The sequence below is a fragment of the Dunckerocampus dactyliophorus genome, chromosome 16 (genome assembly GCF_027744805.1).
Source record: "Dunckerocampus dactyliophorus isolate RoL2022-P2 chromosome 16, RoL_Ddac_1.1, whole genome shotgun sequence".
Classification (NCBI taxonomy): Eukaryota; Metazoa; Chordata; class Actinopteri; order Syngnathiformes; family Syngnathidae; genus Dunckerocampus; species Dunckerocampus dactyliophorus.
Genome location: NC_072834.1, coordinates 25,277,814 through 25,304,387, shown reverse-complemented (window position 1 = coordinate 25,304,387; position 26,574 = coordinate 25,277,814). Strand labels below are relative to the sequence as shown.

General features: G+C 44.2%; 1 protein-coding gene across 1 annotated transcript; it reads right to left on the bottom strand.

The window, feature by feature from the left end:
* Positions 1 to 3,374: 3,374 nt before the first annotated feature.
* On the bottom strand, positions 3,375 to 26,574 carry LOC129169419 (uncharacterized). The gene is made up of 12 exons (XM_054755813.1): positions 26,377 to 26,574; positions 26,266 to 26,319; positions 26,101 to 26,202; positions 25,991 to 26,032; positions 7,374 to 7,427; positions 7,251 to 7,313; positions 7,049 to 7,180; positions 4,210 to 4,236; positions 4,071 to 4,133; positions 3,960 to 3,990; positions 3,776 to 3,889; positions 3,375 to 3,661 (listed from the first exon to the last, which is right to left on the bottom strand). The coding sequence occupies exons 1-12, from the start codon at positions 26,572 to 26,574 to the stop codon at positions 3,375 to 3,377; spliced, it is 1,167 nt and encodes a 388-aa protein (XP_054611788.1).

Below are 26,574 nucleotides of genomic sequence, written 5' to 3'. Positions count from 1 at the left end.
ATTTAAACTCTATAACCTCTATCCAAACTCTAGTATCCAAACTCTATAACCTCTATCCAAACTGAAGTATTTAAACTCTATAACCTCTATCCAAACTCGAGTATTTAAACTCTATAACCTCTATCTAAACTCTAGTATCCAAACTCTATAACCTCTATCCAAACTCTAGTATTTAAACTACATAACCTGTATTGAAACTCTATAACCTCTATTCAAACTCTAGTATTGAAACTCTATAACCTCTATCCAAACTCTAGTATCCAAACTCTATAACCACTATCCAAACTCTAGTATCCAAACTCTATAACCTCTATCCTAACTCTAGTACCCAAACTATGCTATCCAAACTCTAGTATTTAAACTCTATAACATCTATCCAAACTCTAGTATCCAACCTCTATAACCTCTATCCAAACTGAAGTATTTAAACTCTATAACCTCTATCCAAACTCGAGTATTTAAACTCTATAACCTCTATCCACACTCTAGTATCCAAACTCTATAACCTCTATCCAAACTCTAGTATCCAAACTCTATAACTCTATCCAAACTCGAGTATTTAAACTCTATAACCTCTGTCCAAACTCTAGTATCCAAACTCTATAACTCTATCCAAACTCGAGTATTTAAACTCTATAACCTCTGTCCAAACTCTAGTATCCAAACTCTATAACCTCTATCCAAACTCTAATATTTAAACTCTATAACCTCTATCCAAACTCTAGTATCCAAACTCTATAACCTCTATCCTAACTCTAGTATCCAAACTCTATAACCTCTATACAAACTCTAGTATTTAAACTCTATAACCTCTATCCAAACTCTATAACCTCTATCCAAACTCTAATATTTACACTCTATAACCTGTATTTAAACTCTATAACCTCTATCCAAACTCTAGTATTTAAACTCTATAACCTCTATCCAAACTCTAATATTTAAACTCTATAACCTCTATCCAAACTCTAGTATCCAAACTCTATAACCTCTATCCTAACTCTAGTATCCAAACTCTATAACCTCTATACAAACTCTAGTATTTAAACTCTATAACCTCTATCCAAACTCTATAACCTCTATCCAAACTCTAATATTTACACTCTATAACCTGTATTTAAACTCTATAACCTCTATCCAAACTCTAGTATTTAAACTCTATAACCTCTATCCAAACTCTAGTATCCAAACTCTATAACCTCTATACAAACTCTAGTATTTAAACTCTATAACCTCTATCCAAACTCTAGTATTTAAACTCTATAACCTCTATCCAAACTCTAGTATTTAAACTCTACAACCTCTATCCAAACTCTAGTATTTAAACTCTATAACATGTATCCAAACTCTATAACCTCTATCCAAACTCTAGTATCCAAACTCTATAACCTCTATCCAAACTCTAGTATCCAAACTCTATAACCTCTATCCAAACTCTAGTATTTAAACTCTATAACCTCTATCCAAACTCTAGTATCCAAACTCTATAACCTGTATCCAAACTCTATAACCTGTATCCAAACTCTAGTATCCAAACTCTATAACCTCTAACCAAACTCTAGTATCCAAACTCTATAACCTCTATCCAAACTCTAGTATCCAAACTCTATAACCTCTAACCAAACTCTAGTATCCAAACTCTATAACCTCTATCCAAACTCTAGTATCCAAACTCTATAACCACTATCCAAACTCTAGGATCCAAACTCTATAACCTCTATCCAAACTCTAGTATTTAAACTCTATAACCTCTATCCGAACTCTAGTATCTAAACTCTATAACCTCTATCCAAACTCTAGTATTTAAACTCTATAACCTCTATCCAAACTCTAGTATTTAAACTCTATAACCTCTATCCAAACTCTAGTATTTAAACTCTATAACCTCTATCCAAACTCTATAACCTCTATCCAAACTCTAGTATCCAAACTCTATAACCTCTATCCAAACTCTAGTATCCAAACTCTATAACCTCTAACCAAACTCTAGTATCCAAACTCTATAGCCTCTATCCAAACTCTAGTATCCAAACTCTATAACCACTATCCAAACTCTAGGATCCAAACTCTATAACCTCTATCCAAACTCTAGTATTTAAACTCTATAACCTCTATCCGAACTCTAGTATCTAAACTCTATAACCTCTATCCAAACTCTAGTATTTAAACTCTATAACCTCTATCCAAACTCTAGTATTTAAACTCTATAACCTCTATCCAAACTCTAGTATTTAAACTCTATAACCTCTATCCAAACTCTAGTATTTAAACTCTATAACCTCTATCCAAACTCTAGTATTTAAACTCTATAACCTCTATCCAAACTCTATAACCTCTATCCAAACTCTAGTATCCAAACTCTATAACCTCTATCCAAACTCTAGTATTTAAAACTCTATAACCTGTATCCAAACTCTATAACCTCTATCCAAACTCTAGTATCCAAACTCTATAACCTCTATCCAAACTCTAGTATCCAAACTCTATAACCTCTATCCAAACTCTAGTATTTAAACTCTATAACCTCTATCCAAACTCTAGTATTTAAACTCTCTCCACTTTATTCTGTGATATTTACACTTTATTGTCATTAAATGAGTACTATATTCCGTAAGGATCATTATTGTGTGTGTGTATGAATCAGTGTCCTGTGTAGCTAACGTGTTAAATGTGTGTGGGCATCACCCACTGGTGAGTGAGGGTCAGCCTGGCATGTCGGTGGCGTTGGCAGACCAGTCGGGTGTCCACTCGTCCCATCCAAGACACGGAGGTCCAAAACCATGGCCACGCCTAGAACCCTCTGCGGCGCCGGCGGTGCGGATGAGTTGTTTGCCCAATGTCCGGTTGTGCCACAGCTGGAACAGGCGTCGCCATCTTGTCCCTCCCGCGCTGTGGCGGTCCTGTGTCACATGGTCGGCCATGTATCCATGGTGTGAAATAAAAGATGGGTGTGGCCAACTTCAACACAACTTTATTGATTACAAAGAAAGGACACATCCGCTGGCATCCAGTATGTTGGCATCACATCCAGAATGATCCATTAGCAGGGCACATGGTTGGCAAATCATGACAACATTTCAAGGGAACAAATAGAAGCTAGCATGTTAGCAATAGCCTTCCGTGCCAACACAGGAAGAGGGCGGGATGTTGGCAAACAGTCCCTTTAGGAAAACAATACAGAGCAGAATACTAGTAAATATGACAAGCATTACCAGTAGGTGGCATCAGCCACACGCCACCTGTACGCCCTTCAATACCCATAAACACACGTGGAACGTTAGCCACACGATATCATGGAATACACATCAAAGCATCCATCCCATAGCGATACTGCCCTGATATCCCTGATATCACGGATGGATGCGCCCGCCCCCAATTTACATGGGATACACCAGGAAGCCACTGAACACGTTAGACCAACTAGATGTAAGTCCATGGTCACTATCAGCATAGACATACACCTTCTCTTCATGCTCCAGGTCAACCATCCTGCTGTTGGAGGCCATGTAGTTCTTGTCTTTGATGTAGGTGGTGTCATACAGGGACATCAGATACTCTCTGTTCCCATCCTTCTCCTTATATACATCCAGATGAATCTTCTTACCAGCTGATTTGTAGGCCAAGGTGAAGAAGTAGGCGCCCTTGTAGGGGGCTGTGAAAATGCCTGCAGGGGGACAATCACACCTTCATTAGTGCCCCCCCCCCCAGTGGTGCTGACTCTAGAGGTAAGGAGCAATGAATAAATGCTATACTAGTTAGCAGTCAGGTGGCATCCTACCTATGTTGGCATCATAGGCGTTACCCATGTTGGTGCGCACGTCGTCAAAGATCACCTTGTCATCACATGTCTTTTTGTTGCCATTTCTTGCTGCAAACCACACCTTACGTTTGTCTGCAGGACACATCAGGTGTCAGGTCATAGGTCACCTACACTCCTATGACCTTTACCCTTTCTCACCTACCTGACATGCCATCCACACGTGTGGTTAGATCCTAGAAGTACAAGAGTAGAAGTACTACTGCAGTACTTGGTGTCTATATGCTAATCAAGTACCCAGGTGTGTTTTATCTACCTGAATGGTGATGTGGTTTGTGGTCTCTGCAGTCATCAGGTGGTCCACACGTGCCTTTAGATCCTATGAGAGTACATGTTGTATGTAATACTGCAGTACTTATACATGCGTGTACATAGAAGTGTGCAGGTGCTTTTACCTTGGCGGTGTCGGTCTCTTCCTCCACCTGTGGGAGTGTACACTGTGGGTTATACTGCAGTACTTTCTGTGCATGTACAAACTGTATGAAGGACACGAACATCACGGGAATGAAATGCTGTCATCGTAAGGAGAAGGAACGTTGGTGTGGGGAAGTATTTCCTCGGCGCACCGCTCGATCGTGGTGAAATCATGACCAACGCTGAAGCGCCTCCTCCCGACTGAACACAGGCTGGAACCTCCTCTTACGGAGCGTGAATGGAAGCTAGCCGGGTTAGCTTGGTTTAGCATGCTAGTGGGCTGCCTGATATTTACAGCCTTGTCTCTTGTGGGGGCCCTGGGGTCTGCCCCCCCCGATCTTCCAATTGCACGTGTGGCGACATCTTCCTTCATGACGAGCACGGGCGTTACCGTTTGTTCAACGTTTAGTAGCAACGTTAGCTGAGAAAAGCTAGCCAGGCTACATCCTTCCTCCACGACTCAGCACTTTTTATTCACGAACCCATAAAGCACACACGCCATGCTGCTAAAAATACCATCCAATGGAAACACTTCAAACTGAACAAACTCAACGCAAAAAGCATGGTCCAGCGGGGGCGGAGATTGGCAGAGCAGAGACAACGAAAGAAAGAAATGGAGCACGTCTGAAGGCCAAAGGTCATGTAGAAAACACATACGTAATATGAGTAGGTACTTATGCAGGTGATACATGTACACAGTCAGGAACTACCTTCCTGTCACGTGTCACCATGAACAACTAACATGGATTCATCCATTCATTCCTGCAGCTCCAGTTAGTTTATCCTCATCAGAGTCATCAAGATGAAAGCTGCATCTGCGTGTGGAGCTTGAAACGCAAGCATCAATCAGGATGGGAGCGACAATGTCAGCTGACCCGTGTGGGATGACGTCTACAAAGTGACCTTTACGAAATCCACCCAAACGACCTTGGCCATCGACCGCTAGCTTGCTATTGACCTTCACATGGAAGTGTTAGCAGATGTGCAGCAAGGGACCATAATATGCTAAGTTTGCAAAGCAACGCTGATCTGTATCTGTTCACCCACCTCAATGACCTGTATCCGTAGCTGGACTCCAATGGGCGGAGCTTAACCCCACAGTGGGCGTAGCTGAGCCGGAAAATGGGTGGGCCTTAAATCTGGACATTATTTTAACTTTGAAATGGCATGAATTGATCAGACCCGATAACATAGCTAGTTAGCTAGCTAGTTAGCTACACCAGTTAGCTACACGTGCATCTTGTACGGCTAAGACGGTCAATGTGCGAGTGACATAGCTAGTTAGCTACGGCAGTTAGCACAAGTGCATCTTGTACGGCTGAGATGGTCAATGCGTGAGTTACATAGCTAGCTAGCTACGCCAGTTAGCACAAGTGCATCTTGTACAACTGAGACGGTCAATGCGCGAGTTACATAGCTAGTTAGCTACGCCAGTTAGCACAAGTGCATCTTGTACAACTGAGACGGTCAATGCGCGAGTGACATAGCTAGTTAGCTACGCCAGTTAGCTACACGTGCATCTTGTACGGCTGAGTCGGTCAATGTGCGAGTTACATAGCTAGTTAGCTAGCTAGTTAGCTACACGTGCATCATGTACGGCTAGGACAGTCAATGCGAAAGTTACATAGCTAGTTAGCTAGCTAGTTAGGTACGCCAGTTAGCTAAACGTGCATCTTGTATGGTTGAGTCGGTCAATGCGTGAGTTACATAGCTAGTTAGCTACGCCAGTTAGCTAAACGTGCATCTTGTACGGCTGAGAAAGTCAATGTGCGAGTTACACAGCTAGTTAGCTAGCTTGTCAGCTACACGTGCATCTTGTACGGCTGAGACGGTCAATGCGTGAGTTACCTAGCTAGTTAGCTACGCAAGTTAGCTACACGTGCATCTTATACGGTTGAGTCGGTCAATGCGCGAGTTACATAGCTAGTTAGCTACGCCAGTTAGCGCAAGTGCATCTTTTACGGTTGAGTCGGTCAATGCGTGCGTTACATAGCTAGTTAGCTACGCCAGTTAGCTACGCCAGTTAGCTTAAGTTGTAGGAGACTTGTAGATTTCTATACGGATGCGCCAAAATGTTTCTCTGCTTTGATTCACTTTGTTTGGGCTCATTTGAGGAGCAAAATGCGTCTTATTTCTATGAAATGCTCGCACCATGTGACTGTGTGACTGGCCAATCACAGAGCGTGAAGAGTGAACACATGAGGATTTTCCCTCATCAAGATGACGGATAATGACGAGCTGTGCTTGTTTCATGCTCGTACTCATCAATGCATCATCAGTAACGGATCCTTGTTTGTACACAAGTACACAAGTGTATTTACTTCTATGGGTTTAGCTTTGCAGCTTTTGATACCAGACTCTACTGAATTGAATGATATGGTCATGTGATACATCCCAAACATGTCCTATACATGCTGAGGACAAACTGTCATGTTTCGCAGGACAGGAGCGAGTGTTTCCTGTCCTGCGCCCTTATTTTGGCGAGGTGTACTTCCGGTGTGGTGGAAGTTCCAGCCCCTTCATGCCTGGTGTCCGCACAGCTGCGGACAATTTGTATTAGCGGCGGTTAAAAGGCCAGCGCCATCGTATGTGCGGCGCTGGTTCATTGTTGATGTCACGGTTGATGACCCCCGTTGCTCTGCCAGCTGTCACCTAGACTTACCATCTCAGCTACTTTCATTGTTTCCTTTGTCACTTTTAGTTTGGTCCTGTTGCCTTGTGCAAATACTATTCTTTTTATTTCTGCACCTCGCCGCCTCGCCTCCGCATACCGGGGGTCAAGTCTTTGACAGCAGCAACCCCCGTCGACACAAACCCTACCTCAACATCTTTGGTCTTTGCAGCTTCTTCACGCAGCTTCTCCAGCTTGTCTGTCAGTTCCTGTGTTTTTATGTCAACATCGTTGGTCTTTGCAGCTTCTTCACGCAGCTTCTTCAGATCGTCTGTCAGCCTCTACAAGAGGACATAATACTATGTAGTACTTCATGTTTATTCACGGGTAAATAAAGTACTGGTATCCAACCTGAACTAAGTGGCTATTTAAAACCTGGGATACTTCCAGCCCGTTCACACGCTTTTCCAGATTCTACAAGACAACACGTTGTTAGTAGTACTTCCTGTCCATGTGGAAATGAAATGTTTCTACCTGGACATCCTTGGGTGTTGCTTCATCCAGTTTCTTCAGATCTTCTGTAAGTCTCTGAAAGAAGACATGTTGAGGGTACTTAGTGTCCATGGATGGGAAACAAGAACTACAGAACCAACAATAGGATGAAAAAGCAACAAGGAATCATGGAACACGACTGAAACTACAGAGGCTGGATGATCTGGAACAAAACATCAGATCCATGAAAGAGGAGGTTGAAACGTGAGGGGTGTGAGAGTGGAGAAGGAAGCACAGGATAGTAGCTGCATTGAGTGCCTCTCAAACACCATCATGAAGAAAAAGAACACAATTGATGACACGGACCAGAACACATGAATGAATGAATGATGGTGACGGGACGGGGCTTCGGGTTAAAGCCAGGTCTGATGCCGGGGCGGTGGGGAATAAGGATGAACCAGAAGAGATGGAAGTTACTACTTTGGTCCAACAAAGGAGGTGGACGTAGCCATCCAACCATCCACACTTGCATCCCACAGCACCACAGCCGCCACCATCGTCACGTTCACTCCCAGGAAACTACTGAAACAGGGAAAGAAGCTGAAAGGTGCAAACGCCTATCAGGGGTCGGCAACCTTTACCATCAAAAGAGACATTTTGCCTCCCCTTTCGGTCCAAAAAAAGTCAGGAGCCACAAAACATGACACAACTTCTAAACGTGTTACAAGCACACAATTCATCCAACAGAAGTGCGTCTACGTTTGGAGGTCTACTCTGGAACCATCAACACTTTACTCTGGAAGTCTTACTGAGTGGTTCCCATGTTTGTCAAATTCTAACAAAACATAGCCAACTTTAAGATGAAAACGTCCATCAGAGTTCACATATCTATTGTCATCAGTAAGCATTCTATTGGTCCCGTCCTTGACTGTCTTGCAAAGAGAGGCATTCTTTCATTTTCAATCATTTCCTGTTTATTTTTTAATTGGGAGAACAGATGCACTGATGTTCATATGAACGATTCTTTCATGTATTCTCCATCTGTGAATGGCTTCCCATTCTACCCATACTTCCCAACTGACATCCATCATGGACTGGCCCCCACGTTCACCTGACCTAAACCCAATAGAACACCTCTGGGACATTATGTTTAGGTCCATCCGGGGCCGCCAGGTTGCTCCTCAGACTGTCCAGGAGCTCATTGATGCCCTGGTCCAGATCTGGGAGGAGATCCCCCAGGACACCATCCGTAGTCTCATTAGGAGCATGCCCCCACGTTGTCAGGCATGCGTACAAGCACGTGGGAGCCACACAAACTACTGAGAATCATTTTGAGTTGCTACAATGACATTTTAGCAAAACGGACCAGTCCGCTGCATCATTTTTTCACTTTCATTTTTGGGGTGTCTTTGATTTCGGTGATCATTTTCATTTCTATCAAATGATGTGGCATCATTTTGTTACTAATACATCACCCACTTATTATCAGGAAACATATTCAACATCATTTTTGTATTGTATTGTATTGTATGTTTGTATTGTATGTACTTTATTTATCCCACAGCGGGGAAATTTACTTGTTACAGCAGCAAGACAAGTAAAGAGAACAGTGTAAAGAAAGCATAGTGTCTACAACATGGTTCAGGTGGTGCAGGTGTTGTAGAGCCTGACAGCGGTCGGTATGAAGGACCTGCGGAACCTCTCCTTCTTACACCGTGGGTGTAACAGTCTGGTGCTGAAGGAGCTGCTCAGGGAAACAACAGTGTCATGTAGCGGGTGAGAGGTGTTGTTCATGATGGATGTCAGCTTAGCCAACATCCTTCTCTCCCCCACTTCCTCCACGGAGTCCAGAGGACCGTCCAGGACAGAGCTAGCTCGCCTGATCAGTCTATTTATCCTGCTCCTGTCCCTGTCCGTGCTGCCCCCTCTCCAGCAGCCCACAGCATAGAAGATGGCTGAGGCCACCACAGAGTCATAAAAGGTCCGTAAAAGAGTCCTGCACACACCAAAGGACCTCAGTCTCCTCAGCAGGTGAAGGCGACTCTGGCCCTTCTTGTAGAGGGCGTGGGTGTTGACGGACCAGTCCAGCTTGTTGTTAAGGTGAACACCCAGGAATTTGTAGCTGTCTACCAACTCTATGTCCGCTCCCTGGATGTTCACCGGTGTAAAGTGAGATGTTTTCCTCTGGAAGTTAATGATCATCTCCTTTGTCTTGCTGGTGTGGAGCTGCAGCTGGTTAAGCTCACTCCAGCTGACAAAGTCCCTGATGACCGTCCTGTATTCCAGATCATTCCCCTCTGAAACACAACCAACGATGGCTGTGTCGTCGGAGAACTTCTGGATGTGACACTGTGTGGAGTTGTGTGTGAAGTCCGAGGTGTAGAGGGTGAAGAGGAAAGGGGAGAGCACCGTACCCTGAGGGGCACCTGTGCTGCAGAGTACCATGTCAGACACACAGTGACGGAGCCTCACATACTGTGGTCTATTGGTGAGGTAGTCTATAACCCATGCAGTCAGGTGTTGGTCTACTCCCACACTCTCCATCTTCACTCTGAGTAGTGCCGGCTGGATGGTGTTGAAGGCACTGGAGAAGTCAAAAAACATGACCCTCACAGCGCTCCCGCTGTCCTCCAGGTGTAGCAGTGATCTGTGCAGCAGGTAGATCACTGCGTCGTCCACTCCGATCCGAGGCCGGTAAGCAAACTGCAGGGGGTCCAGCTGAGTGCCCACCAGGGGTCGCAGGTGCTGCAGGATAATCCTCTCCATGGTCTTCATCAGGTGAGAGGTCAAGGCAACAGGCCTAAAGTGGTTAGGCTCCTTGGGACGTGGTGTCTTTGGGATCGGGACCACACAGGAGGTCTTCCACAGGGCCGGGACTTTCTCCAGGCTCAGGCTGAGGTTGAACAAGTGCCTGAGAACTCCACAGAGCTGGTCAGCACAGTCCTTGAGGATTCTGGGGCTGATGCCGTCCGGTCCCGGGGCCTTCCTTGCCTTGATCTTCCTCAACTGACTTCTCACCTGATCATCAGTTATGGAGAGGGGAGTAGAGGATGGCTGGGATGGGGATGTGGGGGTGAAGAGTGGTGAGTTGGTAGGGGAGGGAGGGAGGGCAGACTCAAATCTGTTAAAAAACAGATTGAGTTCATCTGCCCAGATCTTGTCCCCACTGGCTTGGTCTCTCCCCACTCCTTTACCATGGCCTTTTCCCCCAGTTTAGATCTGATGTGTTTTCCAAGTGTTCCTTTCATTATTTTGAGCAGTGTGTATACGTGTGTATATTTATCAACGAGGCCCTCAGCTGCTTAACCAACCAGAAAATTACCAGACAGGTTTAATACAATTCATGCCAGGCCCAATAAAAAAAAGTGTTCCTTTCATTTTTGTGAGCAGTATATGAAGGTGCAGGAATGTGTGGGCGTGTAATTGTCACTGAGAATGTATGAAATGCATTCACCACTTTGAGTGAATCAGATTTTTTTTCTGCAGGAAAACAACCTATTTTCAGGTGTTTTTTATTTATTTTTTTTACAAAATTGTGCGGGGATCCACTATATATTTTCAGCGTTCACATATTTAATCTCGCTGAGATATGCACTTTTTGCAGTGTACACAATGACCTGCTTGTTTAGCAATTCATTGTTTCATGCAATTCCTTTTGAATCAAATGTATTTGACATTTGTCATCAATGCATTGTGGACGTAGGGTTGGAGCTGACCTGGTTGCGTGACGTGTGCAGTTGTTGGATTGACAGACAAGGCAACGACAAAAAAAAAATCCATATTTTTACGTTGTAAAGTGGCAACCGACACGTCTTTGTGTGTCCAACGTTTTATGCTGAATATAACCCCCTTGCAGAACCTCAGCCATGACACGGATGACTGGTCCTTGCGGTCACTTGTCAGCCCTTTATGTCACATTACAACTGTATGACTGCTCCCTCAACACATGACACAATATACATGTATGTGTGTACTGTATCAATTGTAGATCTTCTTGTGGCATCCTGATGACGTTGGCAAATGATAATACGTGTCATCCTTCCCTCTGATCATTCTTGTTTTGGACACGTATTATCATTTGACAACGTCATCAGGATGCCACAAGAAGATCTACAATTGATACCTTTTGTTTCACAGACCACAAGCAACCAGAAGTGGAAAAAGACAAAATGATTAGAGCATCCTTGTTTCTTCATTCTTCTTCATTTGATACACCTAAAGCTACTTTTGTTTGGACAAATGTAACCATGACAACAGAAATAGCTCAATCAGCTCTTCAATGATCTTATGTTTGTTATCATTGTATCTGTCCAAACAAATGTACCTTTAGTTGTACCAGCCATTCAAATAGATCAATAGGCTGAAGAAACAAGGAGGTCTCATCATTTTGCCATGACTGTAGATCAGGACACACATTTTCTGTGACTGCTGTTACGACACGTTACTACACGGAGGAGCAATACAACATTCATATCAGCACTAAGTTGTCAGTTAGCACATGAACAGCAGAAGCATGTATGCAAATGATACCACCAGACAATATTTGAATCAATTCAAGCAACCCTTCAAAGTAATCACAATCTGGGCAACTTGGATCAACACTGACAAGGCTGGACTTTCAGATGGAAGGTTAAGGAATGATCTGCATTACCAGGAACAATACAAGTGGAGGATAATCAGTGTAATAATAAATAATAAAACGAGCATGACAGAACAATCATTGTGATGATCAAGACTCTTCTGCTTGTATTTAGCAAACACCACCTGCTTGTATTGTTTGGGAATGTGCTCATCTCGCTACTTTGTTGGACTTCCTTACTCCAGTGGTCCCCAACCCCCGGGCACAGAAAGAAAAAATAATTTCCATTATTTCATTTTTTATGTTTTATTTTGAAAAGTGGCCAGATTCTCTCTGTTACATCCGCCTCACTTGATGCATGTCCATTGTGGGTGTGCTAACTTTCTACTACTACTGTATTTGTACCATTGTTCTTTACCTCATATGTGGTGTAAATGCTGATACTATGTGGGAATGCATCAAGGTACGTTTGATGACTTATTGAGTGCTAATGTGCACATTTGTCTCAAGGTAATTCATGCTAGCACACTGCCTTTTAGCACACACGTCAAACAGCCATGTCATCATCTCTCTGGAAACACTTGAACTGGTGGATGGGGGTCGCCATTCATTTAGTGCTTTTAATTTGATGTTATTCATGTCTTAGATATTTGATCGCTATCATGTAAATTTGATATTTGTTCGCTATAACTAGAACAGCACATGTGAATGTGTGTGCTTTTAAAAAGAAAGGCTTTGTATCAGACATCTTTTTGCAGGACATTGAGTGAAGGTTGCTTTTATTTCCTAATGATTGTCCGTATCTCCACACAATACATTAGACATGCTCATACCAAAGAACAGTGGTTTTTATCAAGAACAAAATTATCTTTATTCAATACTGAAGTATTTCTCACCACCTGTTGTTGTAAATTTTTGAGATGAGATTTTTTGTCTAATATGATCCCAGAAATGTGTTTTCTTTCACTTTTTCAATGTCCACTCTGTCTATTTGTATTTGGTCGTACGTCCCTTCTGCTATTTCCAAATAGTATTATTTTAGTTTTACTTAAGTTCAGGGATCATCTGTTCCTGTCAAACCATGACTTTAATATGACCTTTTCATCCTTGACCTTTTTAATGAGTTCTTGTGTGCTTTCCCACAACAAAAGGCAGTGGTATCATCCGCAAATAAGACCAACTTTAAGTCCTTTGTTACTTTACAAATGTCATTGATGTACAAATTGAACAGTTTTGGTTCCAGTATGGACCCCTGGGGTACTCCACACGTGGTGTAGAACTCCCAGATGTATATTCTCCTAGCTTTACAAAGGTAAATGAAAATAAATTCTCGGGGTTCATAACAGATGAAAAGATGAGCTGGAAATATCACACTTCAATATTGAATAAAGCAAAATAAGTTTTTCATTTCACACTCTTTACTGCTCTCTATGGAGGGCCGAGACACTGCAGCTTTTCTTTCCAGCCGTTCACTAAAGCAGGTGATTTTAGTGATCAACACCTCCTTTGATTTAAGGGAAGGAGCTCATCAATTGAATCACCTGCTGGAGAAACTGGTCGGAGAGAAACCTGCAGTGTCTCGGGCGTCCATGCCACGAGTTTGACACATGTGATCTATTGTGTGGAGACATGGAGAAAGAACTATTAAAGCAATCTTCACTCACTACAAGTACTGCAAAAAAGATCAGTTAGGCTCATCCAGAATGCCGCGTATAGAGAATATACAAATCTTCTAGTACATTTTCAAACAGCTAAAATAATGCATCAAGATAACAACCTATTACACAAAAATGTCATACAATACTTTTCTACAAGAGAGGAAAACTAAACACCCCCAGCATTTCAGTATGTGGAACCAAATTATGGATCGGACTGAGTAAAGAACTCAAACAATGCACCAATGTGGAAAAACATACCCTTACATGAAGAAATCACATGTGAAATACAGGAAGTGAATAAATGTACTGCAAGACATGTGAAATGGATGGGGGAGGGGGGTAGGATTAAATAAGCTTTGCTTCTTCCTACTCCTTTGGGACATGCGGAACTGTCAATTGTACTACGTGATTTATTCCAATCCAACTAATCTATGATTTTCAGAGAAAATTAAACTTCTGCAAATCCTGTTACATGTTGTGGTACTTGTTGTGTTGTGGTTACATGTTGTGGTACTTTGTGTCCTTAAAAAGTATCATGTGTGTGATTCTTACCTCAAAATCCTTGGTTTTTGCAGTTTCTTCACCGAGCTTCTTCACATCTCCTGATAGGCTCTTCACATCTCCTGATAGTTTCTACAAGAGACATGTTGTGGTACTTTGTGTCCTTAAAAAAGTATGTGTGTGATTTTTACCTCAAAATCCTTGGTTTTTGCAGTTTCTTCACTGAGCTTCTTCACATCTCCTGATAGTTTCTACAAGAGACATGTTGTGGTACTTTGTGTCCTTAAAAAGTATCATGTGTGTGATTCTTACCTCAAAATCCTTGGTTTTTGCAGTTTCTTCACCGAGCTTCTTCACATCTCCTGATAGGCTCTTCACATCTCCTGATAGTTTCTACAAGAGACATGTTGTGGTACTTTGTGTCCTTAAAAAAGTATCATGTGTGTGATTTTTACCTCAAAATCCTTGGTTTTTGCAGTTTCTTCACCGAGCTTCTTCACATCTCCTGATAGTTTCTACAAGAGACATGTTGTGGTACTTTGTGTCCTTAAAAAGTATCATGTGTGTGATTCTTACCTCAAAATCCTTGGTTTTTGCAGTTTCTTCACCGAGCTTCTTCACATCTCCTGATAGGCTCTTCACATCTCCTGATAGTTTCTACAAGAGACATGTTGTGGTACTTTGTGTCCTTAAAAAAGTATGTGTGTGATTTTTACCTCAAAATCCTTGGTTTTTGCAGTTTCTTCACCGAGCTTCTTCACATCTCCTGATAGTTTCTACAAGAGACATGTTGTGGTACTTTGTGTCCTTAAAAAGTATCATGTGTGTGATTCTTACCTCAAAATCCTTGGTTTTTGCAGTTTCTTCACCGAGCTTCTTCACATCTCCTGATAGGCTCTTCACATCTCCTGATAGTTTCTACAAGAGACATGTTGTGGTACTTTGTGTCCTTAAAAAAGTATGTGTGTGATTTTTACCTCAAAATCCTTGGTTTTTGCAGTTTCTTCACCGAGCTTCTTCACATCTCCTGATAGTTTCTACAAGAGACATGTTGTGGTACTTTGTGTCCTTAAAAAGTATCATGTGTGTGATTCTTACCTCAAAATCCTTGGTTTTTGCAGTTTCTTCACCGAGCTTCTTCACATCTCCTGATATGCTCTTCACATCTCCTGATAGTTTCTACAAGAGACATGTTGTGGTACTTTGTGTCCTTAAAAAAGTATCATGTGTGTGATTTTTACCTCAAAATCCTTGGTTTTTGCAGTTTCTTCACCGAGCTTCTTCACATCTCCTGATAGTTTCTACAAGAGACATGTTGTGGTACTTTGTGTCCTTAAAAAGTATCATGTGTGTGATTCTTACCTCAAAATCCTTGGTTTTTGCAGTTTCTTCACCGAGCTTCTTCACATCTCCTGATAGGCTCTTCACATCTCCTGATAGTTTCTACAAGAGACATGTTGTGGTACTTTGTGTCCTTAAAAAAGTATCATGTGTGTGATTTTTACCTCAAAATCCTTGGTTTTTGCAGTTTCTTCACCGAGCTTCTTCACATCTCCTGATAGTTTCTACAAGAGACATGATGTGGTACTTTGTCCATGTCCATGTATGAAAATGACTATGTTCCTGTGTCCTTACCTGCACTATGTTGTCATTGACAGCTTTTGCTGTGTCGAGTCTGTTCACACTTTTTTCCAGAGTCTACAAGAGACGTGTTGTGGTAATACTGTACTTCCTGCCCATGCATGTAAATCATTTTTACCTCTACTTTATTGTTGGTTCTGTCTACTCTGTTGTCCAGCTTGTTCACGCTTGTTGCCAGACCGTCCACACGTGTTGCCAGACCGTCCACACGTGGTGTCAGACCGTCCACACGTGTTGCCAGACCGTCCACACGTGGTGTCAGACCGTCCACGCGTGTTGCCAGACCGTCCACACGTGGTGTCAGACCGTCCACACGTGTTGCCAGACCGTCCACACGTGGTGTCAGACCGTCCACGCGTGTTGCCAGACCGTCCAGGAGGATGTACGTGTACGTTTGAGGGTGTATTTCTGCCTTCTTTATCGAGTCCACGATGCTTACAAGTTTTCCGTCCAGGCCGTCCACATGTACTTTCATAGTCTGTCAAGTACATGTTGTGGGGAATGAGTAAAATTGTAGTTACTGTAAATAAAATATCCATGTGTGTTTCACCTGAATGTCCTCGGTTTTTGCAGATTTTTTATCCAGGTTGTTCAAATCAGCTGCCAGACTCTGTAAGAATGACATGTTGTGGGTGATGATACCGTAGTACTTCTTGTTCATGTATGAACCTTAACTGACCCAAATGTCTTGCTTCCTATTGTCATATATATCATCATATATCATATTTACTTCTAGTGTTAGTATGACATTCACTATTTCATGCAAGACAACATTGTTTTGTCTCATTCTAAGTGTAATTGCAACATTCCAAAATATTTTTAACATTTATGAGACTTTTGATAAATATTGATGCAGTAGATTAAATGAATTTCACCGCAAAGATATTTGTTCTTTTTTGTAGTTCCCACAGACTCCCTGCAACGATATTAAGTGACACGTCCTTCACTGGGACCGCAAGGTGGTTGGTTCCAGTCGTGGTGGTAATCCCAGAACCCGCTGGTGGGAGAGGAGCCAGATGAGGCAGCTATGGCCTATCTATGACCTATCTAGAATATTGTTTACAAATCTGTCTTTGCGGTATATCACGATGCTGATTAGACAGCATGGTGGTTGATTTAGGTTGGCCACAATGAAAGGCCACTCAAATGTGCAGTTAGGTGGTGGTCACGCGGATCTAGAACATCTCAGACATGCCCGCTATCTTCAAAAGGCACCCGTGTTAACGTACACACCTGCCCATACCATAACCCCACCGCCCACACCATAACGCCACCGCCCACACCATAACGCCACCGCCCACACCATAACCCCACCGCCCACACCATAACCCCACCGCCCACACCATAACGCCACCGCCCACACCATAACCCCACCGCCCATACCATACCCCACCGCCCATACCATAACCCCACCGCCCATACCATAACGCCACCGCCCATACCATAACCCCACCGCCCACACCATAACCCCACCGCCCACACCATAACCCCACCGCCCACACCATAACGCCACCGCCCACACCATAACCCCACCGCCCATATCATAACGCCACCGCCCACACCATAACCCCACCGCCCATACCATAACGCCACCGCCCACACCATAACCCCACCGCCCACACCATAACCCCACCGCCCATACCATAACCCCACCGCCCACACCATAACCCCACCGCCCACACCATAACCCCACCGCCCATACCATAACCCCACCGCCCATACCATAACGCCACCGCCCATACCATAACCCCACCGCCCATACCATAACCCCACCGCCCACACCATAACCCCACCGCCCATACCATAATGCCACCGCCCATACCATAACCCCACCGCCCATACCATAACGCCACCGCCCACACCATAACCCCACTGCCCATACCATAACCCCACCGCCCATACCATAACCCCACTGCCCATACCACAACCCCACTGCCCATACCATAACCCCACCGCCCACACCATAACCCCACCGCCCATACCATAACCCCACTGCCCACACCATAACCCCACTGCCCACACCATAACGCCACCGCCCACACCATAACCCCACCGCCCATACCATAATGCCACCGCCCACACCATAACCCCACCGCCCATACCATAATGCCACCGCCCACACCATAACCCCACCGTCCATACCATAACACCACCGCCCACACCATAACCCCACCGCCCACACCATAACCCCACCGCCCATACCATAACCTCACCGCCCATACCATAACCCCACCGCCCACACCATAACCCCACCGCCCATACCATAACCCCACCGCCCACACCATAACGCCACCGCCCACACCATAACCCCACCGCCCACACCATAACCCCACCGCCCACATCATAACGCCACCGCCCACACCATAACCCCACCGCCCATACCATAACGCCACCGCCCATACCATAACGCCACCGCCCATACCATAATGCCACCGCCCATACCATAACCCCACCGCCCATACCATAACGCCACCGCCCACACCATAACCCCACCGCCCATACCATAACCCCACCGCCCATACCATAACCCCACTGCCCATACCACAACCCCACTGCCCATACCATAACCCCACTGCCCATACCATAACCCCACCGCCCACACCATAACCCCACTGCCCATACCATAACCCCACCGCCCACACCATAACCCCACCGCCCACACCATAACCCCACCGCCCACACCATAACGCCACCGCCCACACCATAACCCCACCGCCCATATCATAACGCCACCGCCCACACCATAACCCCACCGCCCATACCATAACCCCACCGCCCATACCATAACGCCACCGCCCACACCATAACCCCACCGCCCACACCATAACCCCACCGCCCATACCATAACCCCACCGCCCACACCATAACCCCACCGCCCACACCATAACCCCACCGCCCATACCATAACCCCACCGCCCATACCATAACGCCACCGCCCATACCATAACCCCACCGCCCATACCATAACCCCACTGCCCACACCATAACCCCACCGCCCATACCATAATGCCACCGCCCATACCATAACCCCACCGCCCATACCATAACGCCACCGCCCACACCATAACCCCACTGCCCATACCATAACCCCACCGCCCATACCATAACCCCACTGCCCATACCACAACCCCACCGCCCATACCATAACCCCACCGCCCACACCATAACCCCACCGCCCATACCATAACCCCACTGCCCACACCATAACCCCACTGCCCACACCATAACGCCACCGCCCACACCATAACCCCACCGCCCATACCATAATGCCACCGCCCACACCATAACCCCACCGCCCATACCATAATGCCACCGCCCACACCATAACCCCACCGTCCATACCATAACCCCACCGCCCACACCATAACCCCACCGCCCATACCATAACCTCACCGCCCATACCATAACCCCACCGCCCACACCATAACCCCACCGCCCATACCATAACCCCACCGCCCACACCATAACGCCACCGCCCATACCATAACGCCACCGCCCACACCATAACCCCACCGCCCACATCATAACGCCACCGCCCACACCATAACCCCACCGCCCATACCATAACGCCACCGCCCACACCATAACCCCACCGCCCACACCATAACCCCACCGCCCATACCAAAACGCCACCGCCCATACCATAACGCCACCGCCCATACCATAATGCCACCGCCCATACCATAACCCCACCGCCCATACCATAACGCCACCGCCCATACCATAACCCCACCGCCCATACCATAACCCCACCGCCCATACCATAACCCCACTGCCCATACCACAACCCCACTGCCCATACCACAACCCCACTGCCCATACCATAACCCCACCGCCCATACCATAACCCCACCGCCCACACCATAACCCCACTGCCCATACCATAACCCCACTGCCCATACCATAACCCCACTGCCCACACCATAACCCCACTGCCCACACCATAACACCACCGCCCACACCATAACCCCACCGCCCATACCATAATGCCACCGCCCATACCATAACCCCATCGCCCATACCATAACGCCACCGCCCATACCATAACGCCACCGCCCACACCATAACCCCACTGCCCATACCATAACCCCACTGCCCATACCACAACCCCACTGCCCATACCACAACCCCACTGCCCACACCATAACCCCACTGCCCATACCATAACCCCACTGCCCACACCATAACCCCACTGCCCACACCATAACGCCACCGCCCACACCATAACCCCACTGCCCATACCATAACGCCACTGTCCATTGATGCATTTTAGCATTTTGAATGTACAAACTGGGACGGGAGCCTGAGGCCCATTGTTGTCACTCATCCACAAGCATCACCTCCCAAATGCTCACTAACAGACTTAGACAGATCGGTGAACAATATTTGACAAAGAGGGCTTTGGTGTCCATAGAAAAAGTTTTGACATCTTTGAGTTCATCTCATGAAAAAATGGGAGCAAAAACTAAAGTGTTGTGTTTATATTTGTGTTGAGTGTATTTAGAATAGTGTCAAGGTTCACATACGTGTGAGGCAGTTAGAAGGATACAATCGTCCGTCGCTACATCGCTGCTGTATTTTCATGATTATGTTGTGCTTTGCTTTAAATAAAACATGGTTTTAATGTTGCAGACACATTGTCTCAATTTACTAATTCAGCTAGTTTGCAATGTTTAAGTGTGTGTGTGGTGTTTACCTCAACATCCTTGGCCTTTGCTGCATCATCATTCAGCTGGGTCAGATCACGTCTTAGATTCTACAAAAAGATGTTCTGGTCACTATACTGTATACTGTATGGTACAGTAGTAATATGTATTACCTCAACATCCTTGGCCTTTGCTGCATCATCATTCAGCTGGGTCAGATCACGTCTTAGATTCTACAAAAAGATGTTCTGGTCATCGTATTACATAAGGAATTCCATATAACGTAAAGCGTCAAGTCCGTGCAAGCGACAGACAGACTAACAAAGTACACTTGGTGACGCCTTCTGGCTTCACGCTCTCATTAGCTGATAATCGGGGTACCGCCTACGCTCTTATCTCATTGGCTGACTTATCCAGTGCGTCCAGTTTGTATGTGAGCTCCCTTCCTCATCGTAGTCGCCCTTAAACTAGTTTGCACGCAGTGAAATCTCTTTTTAATTTCATTACTTTTCTTTGTGTTAAAATTACCGGAGTCATGGGCCCTAAACCAAGTGTAAGTGATAAGAAAAAAAGAAAAAAGTTGTCAATGGAAACAAAGCAGGAAATGATGCAGAAGCATGACGGTGGTATGAAGTTAAGATGTTGCTAGACTATACGGCCGTTCCCCATCCACCATTATACCTTATTTACCTTATTTTATATTGAGGGAAAGGCTTCTTGAGACGTCATCTGTACTTCTGTGAAGAAGGTGTCGGACGTTTCGCTCCTCATCCGAAGAGCTTCGTCAGCGAACTAATAAGTGCTGGTAGCCTAGGCCTTAAATACAGTAAGAGTCGGCGGAATTGGTGTGCCAACACCCTCCTCCTATTGGTTCCTTACACTAAGACTGGCGAGTATCAAAGACCTCAGATTGGAGCCAGAGGAAACTTTGGTGTCTTATGATGTGACTTCACTTTTCACATCTGTCCCCACCTCAGCAGCAGTCTCGGTGGTGAGGAAGAGACTGCTCGAGGACTCAACTCTGCATCGGAGAACAAAACTTAGTGCTGACCACATCTGCCAATTATTGGAAATTTGCCTTAACACCACATATTTTCAGTTTAGAGGGAAATTTTACAGACAAATTCATGGTTGTGCTATGGGCTCACCAGTCTCACTTTAGATACGTGGATGACACCTTTGTCATAATCACAAAACAGGAAATTCAGTCTATCACAGATCACATCAATGCGGTGGACACCAATATCAAATTTACTTGCGAGGACACTAAAGAGAAGCAACTAGCCTTCTTAGACTGCAAGGTAATTATAGGAGAGGACAGACAGCTACTTACAGAGGTCTTTAGAAAGGCCACACACACTGACCAATACCTGCTTTTTGAATCAAACCATCCACTACAACATAAACTAGGGGTTATTAGGACCCTCCAACATAGAGCGGAACTAATACCAACTAGTGCTGAGGGAAGGAAAAAGGAGACACAACATGTCCAGAGAGCGCTCTCAACCTGTGGGTACCCGCGATGGGCTTTTAACAAATGTCAAAAGAAGAGAGTAGGGAAAGAAACCCAAAAGCCCACAGAAGCAAAAAGGAGCGGAGTGGTAGTCCCTTATGTAGCTGGGGTCTCCGAAAAACTCCAGAGGATCTTATGGCAACACGAAATTCCAACCTATTTCAAACCAGTAAATACCTTGAGACAAAAATTAGTGCATCCTAAAGACAAGGCTCCAAACCAGAAACAAAGCAATGTGGTCTATTCCATCCACTGTAAAGATGAGGAATGCAAAGAGCACTACATTGGGGAACTAAGCAAATGTTCCAAAAAAGGCTTTATCAACATCGCAGGGACAATTCTAGTGGTCCTCAATCAGCAGTACATCTACACCTGAAAGCTACCAATCACTCTTTTCAGGACAGCGAGTTAAAGATTTTGGCCAAAGAAAACAGATGGTTTGAAAGAGGAGTAAAGGAAGCTATTTTTGTCAAACAACAGAAGCCATCATTGAATCGGAATGGTGGTTTGAGGTTTAATTTGGACCCTGTGTTCAGCAGGTTACTGAGACCAAAACCCACAGCTCTTAGTCTTGCAAATGAGGTGAAGCCAGGGCCGAGCCAGAACAATAGATGCTAACGAGCCAGTATCAGAATCGTTCATACCCAACTTAGGGAGCGACAATTCCCTTTTATCGGAGGTGCTAATGGCAGGAGAGGATTATACCACTACTCCGCCCAGGCTTAGTGTAAGGAACCAATAGGAGGAGGGTGTTGGCACACCAATTCCGCCGACTCTTACTGTATTTAAGGCCTAGGCTACCAGCACTTATTAGTTCGCTGACGAAGCTCTTCGGATGAGGAGCGAAACGTCCGACACCTTCACAGAAGTACAGATGACGTCTCAAGAAGCCTTTCCCTCGATGGACAACTCCTGTACGACTGAGAGCCTACACAGACTTATTTTATATTGGAATGTTACTTTACTATGTTTATGCTATTGTTTTCTTATTATTTCCCACCATATTTGGTGGACTTTGAATATTTTGAAGGCCCAAAGGTGTGAGTTTGGGAAGATCTTGGAACGGATTAGGCTATTTACATGTATTTTACGCTTCAAATAACATAACATAACATAAAGGTTCTTGGAACGGATTATTTACGTTGTTGGGGCATCTACTGTAGTACAGTAGTAATATGTATTACCTCAACATCCTTGACCTTGTCATTCAGCTGGGTCAGACCACGTCTTAGAGTCTGCAAAAGGATGTCTGGGTCACTATACTATATACCAGGGGTAGGGAACCTATGGCTCGGGAGCAAGATGTGGCTCTTCTGGTGGCTGCATCTGGCCCTCTGGCTTTAACGCAATAACATTTTTTCATTGTAATTTTCTTTTACAGAAATCAGTGTTAAAAATGAATTCTTTATGCACTTTAATCCATTCATCCATTTTCTACCGCAAGCACAGAAGTCACATTAATGGTAAGAAGTATTTTACAGTATTTACTATTGGTTAGCTTCAATATAACAACGTTATTAAAAAGAATAAATTCAGAGAATTATTATACTCTAAAATTGTTGGTCATACTTAATAAGGCACACATTTAGTTGTATTCAGTTGTTGTTGTTCAGTTGTTCAGTTGTTGTTAGTTGTATATGGCTCTCACGGAAATACATTTTAAAATATGTGGCTTTCTTGGCTCTCTTAGCCAAAAAGGTTCCCGACCCCTGCTATATACTGTATAGTACAGTAGTAATATGTATTACCTCAACATCCTTGGCCTTTGCTGCATCATCATTCAGCTGGGTCAGGTCACGTCTTACTGTATAGTACAGTAGTAATATGTATTACCTCAACATCCTTGGCCTTTGCTGCATCATCATTCAGCTGGGTCAGATCACGTCTTAGATTCTACAAAAAGATGTTCTGGTCACTATACTATATACTGTATAGTACAGTAGTAATATGTATTACCTCAACATCCTTGGCCTTTGCTGAATTGTCATTCAGCTGGGTCAGATCATGTCTTAGATTCTACAAAAAGATGTTCTGGTCACTATACTATATACTGTATAGTACAGTAGTAATATGTATTACCTCAACATCCTTGGCCTTGTCATTCAGCTGGGTCAGATCTCGTCTTAGATTCTACAAAAAGATGTTCTGGTCACTATACTAGATTCTACAAAAAGATGTTCTGGTCACTATACTATATACTGTATAGTACAGTAGTAATATGTATTACCTCAACATCCTTGGCCTTTGCTGAATTGTCATTCAGCTGGGTCAGATCACGTCTTAGATTCTACAAAAAGATGTTCTGGTCACTATACTATATACTGTATAGTACAGTAGTAATATGTATTACCTCAACATCCTTGGCCTTTGCTGAATTGTCATTCAGCTGGGTCAGATCATGTCTTAGATTCTACAAAAAGATGTTCTGGTCACTATACTATATACTGTATAGTACAGTAGTAATATGTATTACCTCAACATCCTTGGCCTTGTCATTCAGCTGGGTCAGATCTCGTCTTAGATTCTACAAAAAGATGTTCTGGTCACTATACTAGATTCTACAAAAAGATGTTCTGGTCACTATACTATATACTGTATAGTACAGTAGTAATATGTATTACCTCAACATCCTTGGCCTTTGCTGAATTGTCATTCAGCTGGGTCAGATCATGTCTTAGATTCTACAAAAAGATGTTCTGGTCACTATACTATATACTGTATAGTACAGTAGTAATATGTATTACCTCAACATCCTTGGCCTTTGCTGAATTGTCATTCAGCTGGGTCAGATCATGTCTTAGATTCTACAAAAAGATGTTCTGGTCACTATACTATATAATGTATAGTACAGTAGTAATATGTATTACCTCAACATCCTTGGCCTTGTCATTCAGCTGGGTCAGATCACGTCTTAGATTCTACAAAAAGATGTTCTGGTCACTATACTATATACTGTATAGTACAGTAGTAATATGTATTACCTCAACATCCTTGGCCTTTGCTGAATTGTCATTCAGCTGGGTCAGATCACGTATTAGAGTCTGCAAAAGGATGTTCTGATCACTATATAGTACTTCCTGTCATGTGTTATAAACTATAAATGTGATTTATCCATTTTATTCTGCATTTATATATATTTAGATTTTTATGTACTATGGGAATGTTTGCCCTTTTGGAATGGATAATGACAAGAACCCTAATATAGAACACCGTTTGACGACCCCTGCACCACCTGAAGCTCCGGTGTTCCACTGAATGAAAAAGCACCCCAGATCATGATGGACCCCCCTCCACTGTCAGAAAACATCTCAGGTGGGATCTCCTTGTCATGTCAGTAACGTTGGAAGCCATCTGGACTGTCAAGGTTACATTTGTTCTCATTAGAGAATAAAACTTTGTTCCACCTTTCAATGTCCCATGATTGATGCTCCCTGGCCTTTTCTCTCAGATGCCATTTGATGGCTATTGCGCTGCAGTCGGCACCAGTAAGGACCTTCATGTGGGTGGAAGACCGCCCTGTGTCTTGATGGACAGCCAATGGGATGCTCCGGCTCAGCGCAGGTGTGATGTTTTTGGGTCTACCACTTGACGTTTTTGTTCCATAATGCTCAGGATCTTTCCAAAAACTTAGAATGACTGATTTCCTGCTCCCAACCTCAGCAGCCATGGCACGCTGCGAGAGGCCTTGCTTATGCAGCTCCACAATCCCACCACGTTGGAAAAGAGAAAGCTTCTTAGCTTCACCATCAGGAGGGCATGACAGTGGGAATGATGACACTACATCAACATTTGGAGCACATTTGGGCTTTTATAGCCTGTGGTCTTAAACTTTTGATCAGCTGATAAACAGCCTATTTCAGTTGAATTGTTGTTTTCAATAAATGACTTTTTCCAAGTGCTTGTTGTCTCACCCCCCCCTTCTTGTTTTTGCATATTGTAGCTCTACTTAAACCCTCATTAAGATCCAAATGTGCAAAATGATCATTCTAGACATTTTTCAGCTGGTCTTAGGATTTTGATCGGGTTTGTATTACACCCTCATTTTGAAGGTGTGGTGGCTTTTATTATGTAGTGGCACACTGCCCCAATCAATGACATGTAGCTGAAACCCTGGGTCTTACCTGAACACAGGACTCCAACATGCGCACGCGTTCTTCCAGGGTCTGTAAGACAACATGTTGTGAGTAATAATAATACTCTTGTACTGTCCAATAAAGATCTTGATCTTTACTTGGGCTTTTTCAGTGTCCTGCATGTCCACAGATGTGGACGGCATCTGGAAGACAACTTGGCCTTGTTCAGTGTCCTGCATGTCCACAGGTGGGGACGGCATCTGTAAGAGAAGATATTGTGGGTAATATTCTATCACTTCCTGTTAAAAAGTACCTGTTTTTACCTCAGTTTCCATAGTTGCTGTTGTTAGTGCAGCCTCCTCAGGTGTAGGCAGAGTCTACAAGAGAACATGTTGTGGGTAATATTCTAAAATGTAAAAAAAAAGATGTTTTACCTCAGCTTCCACAGTTTTTGGTGCTACTTCAACTTCCTGCTTGTCCATAGGTCCTGTATGCTTGTGCAGGTTAGGTGGTGCAGACACCAGTAGGATGTAGATGAGTCCAAAGATGAAGATGAAGAGGATGGCGATTAGGATCATTAGGAGATTAAAGGCCTTTTGAGGCTTCTTGCCTGGTATGTCTACCTTCCTCAT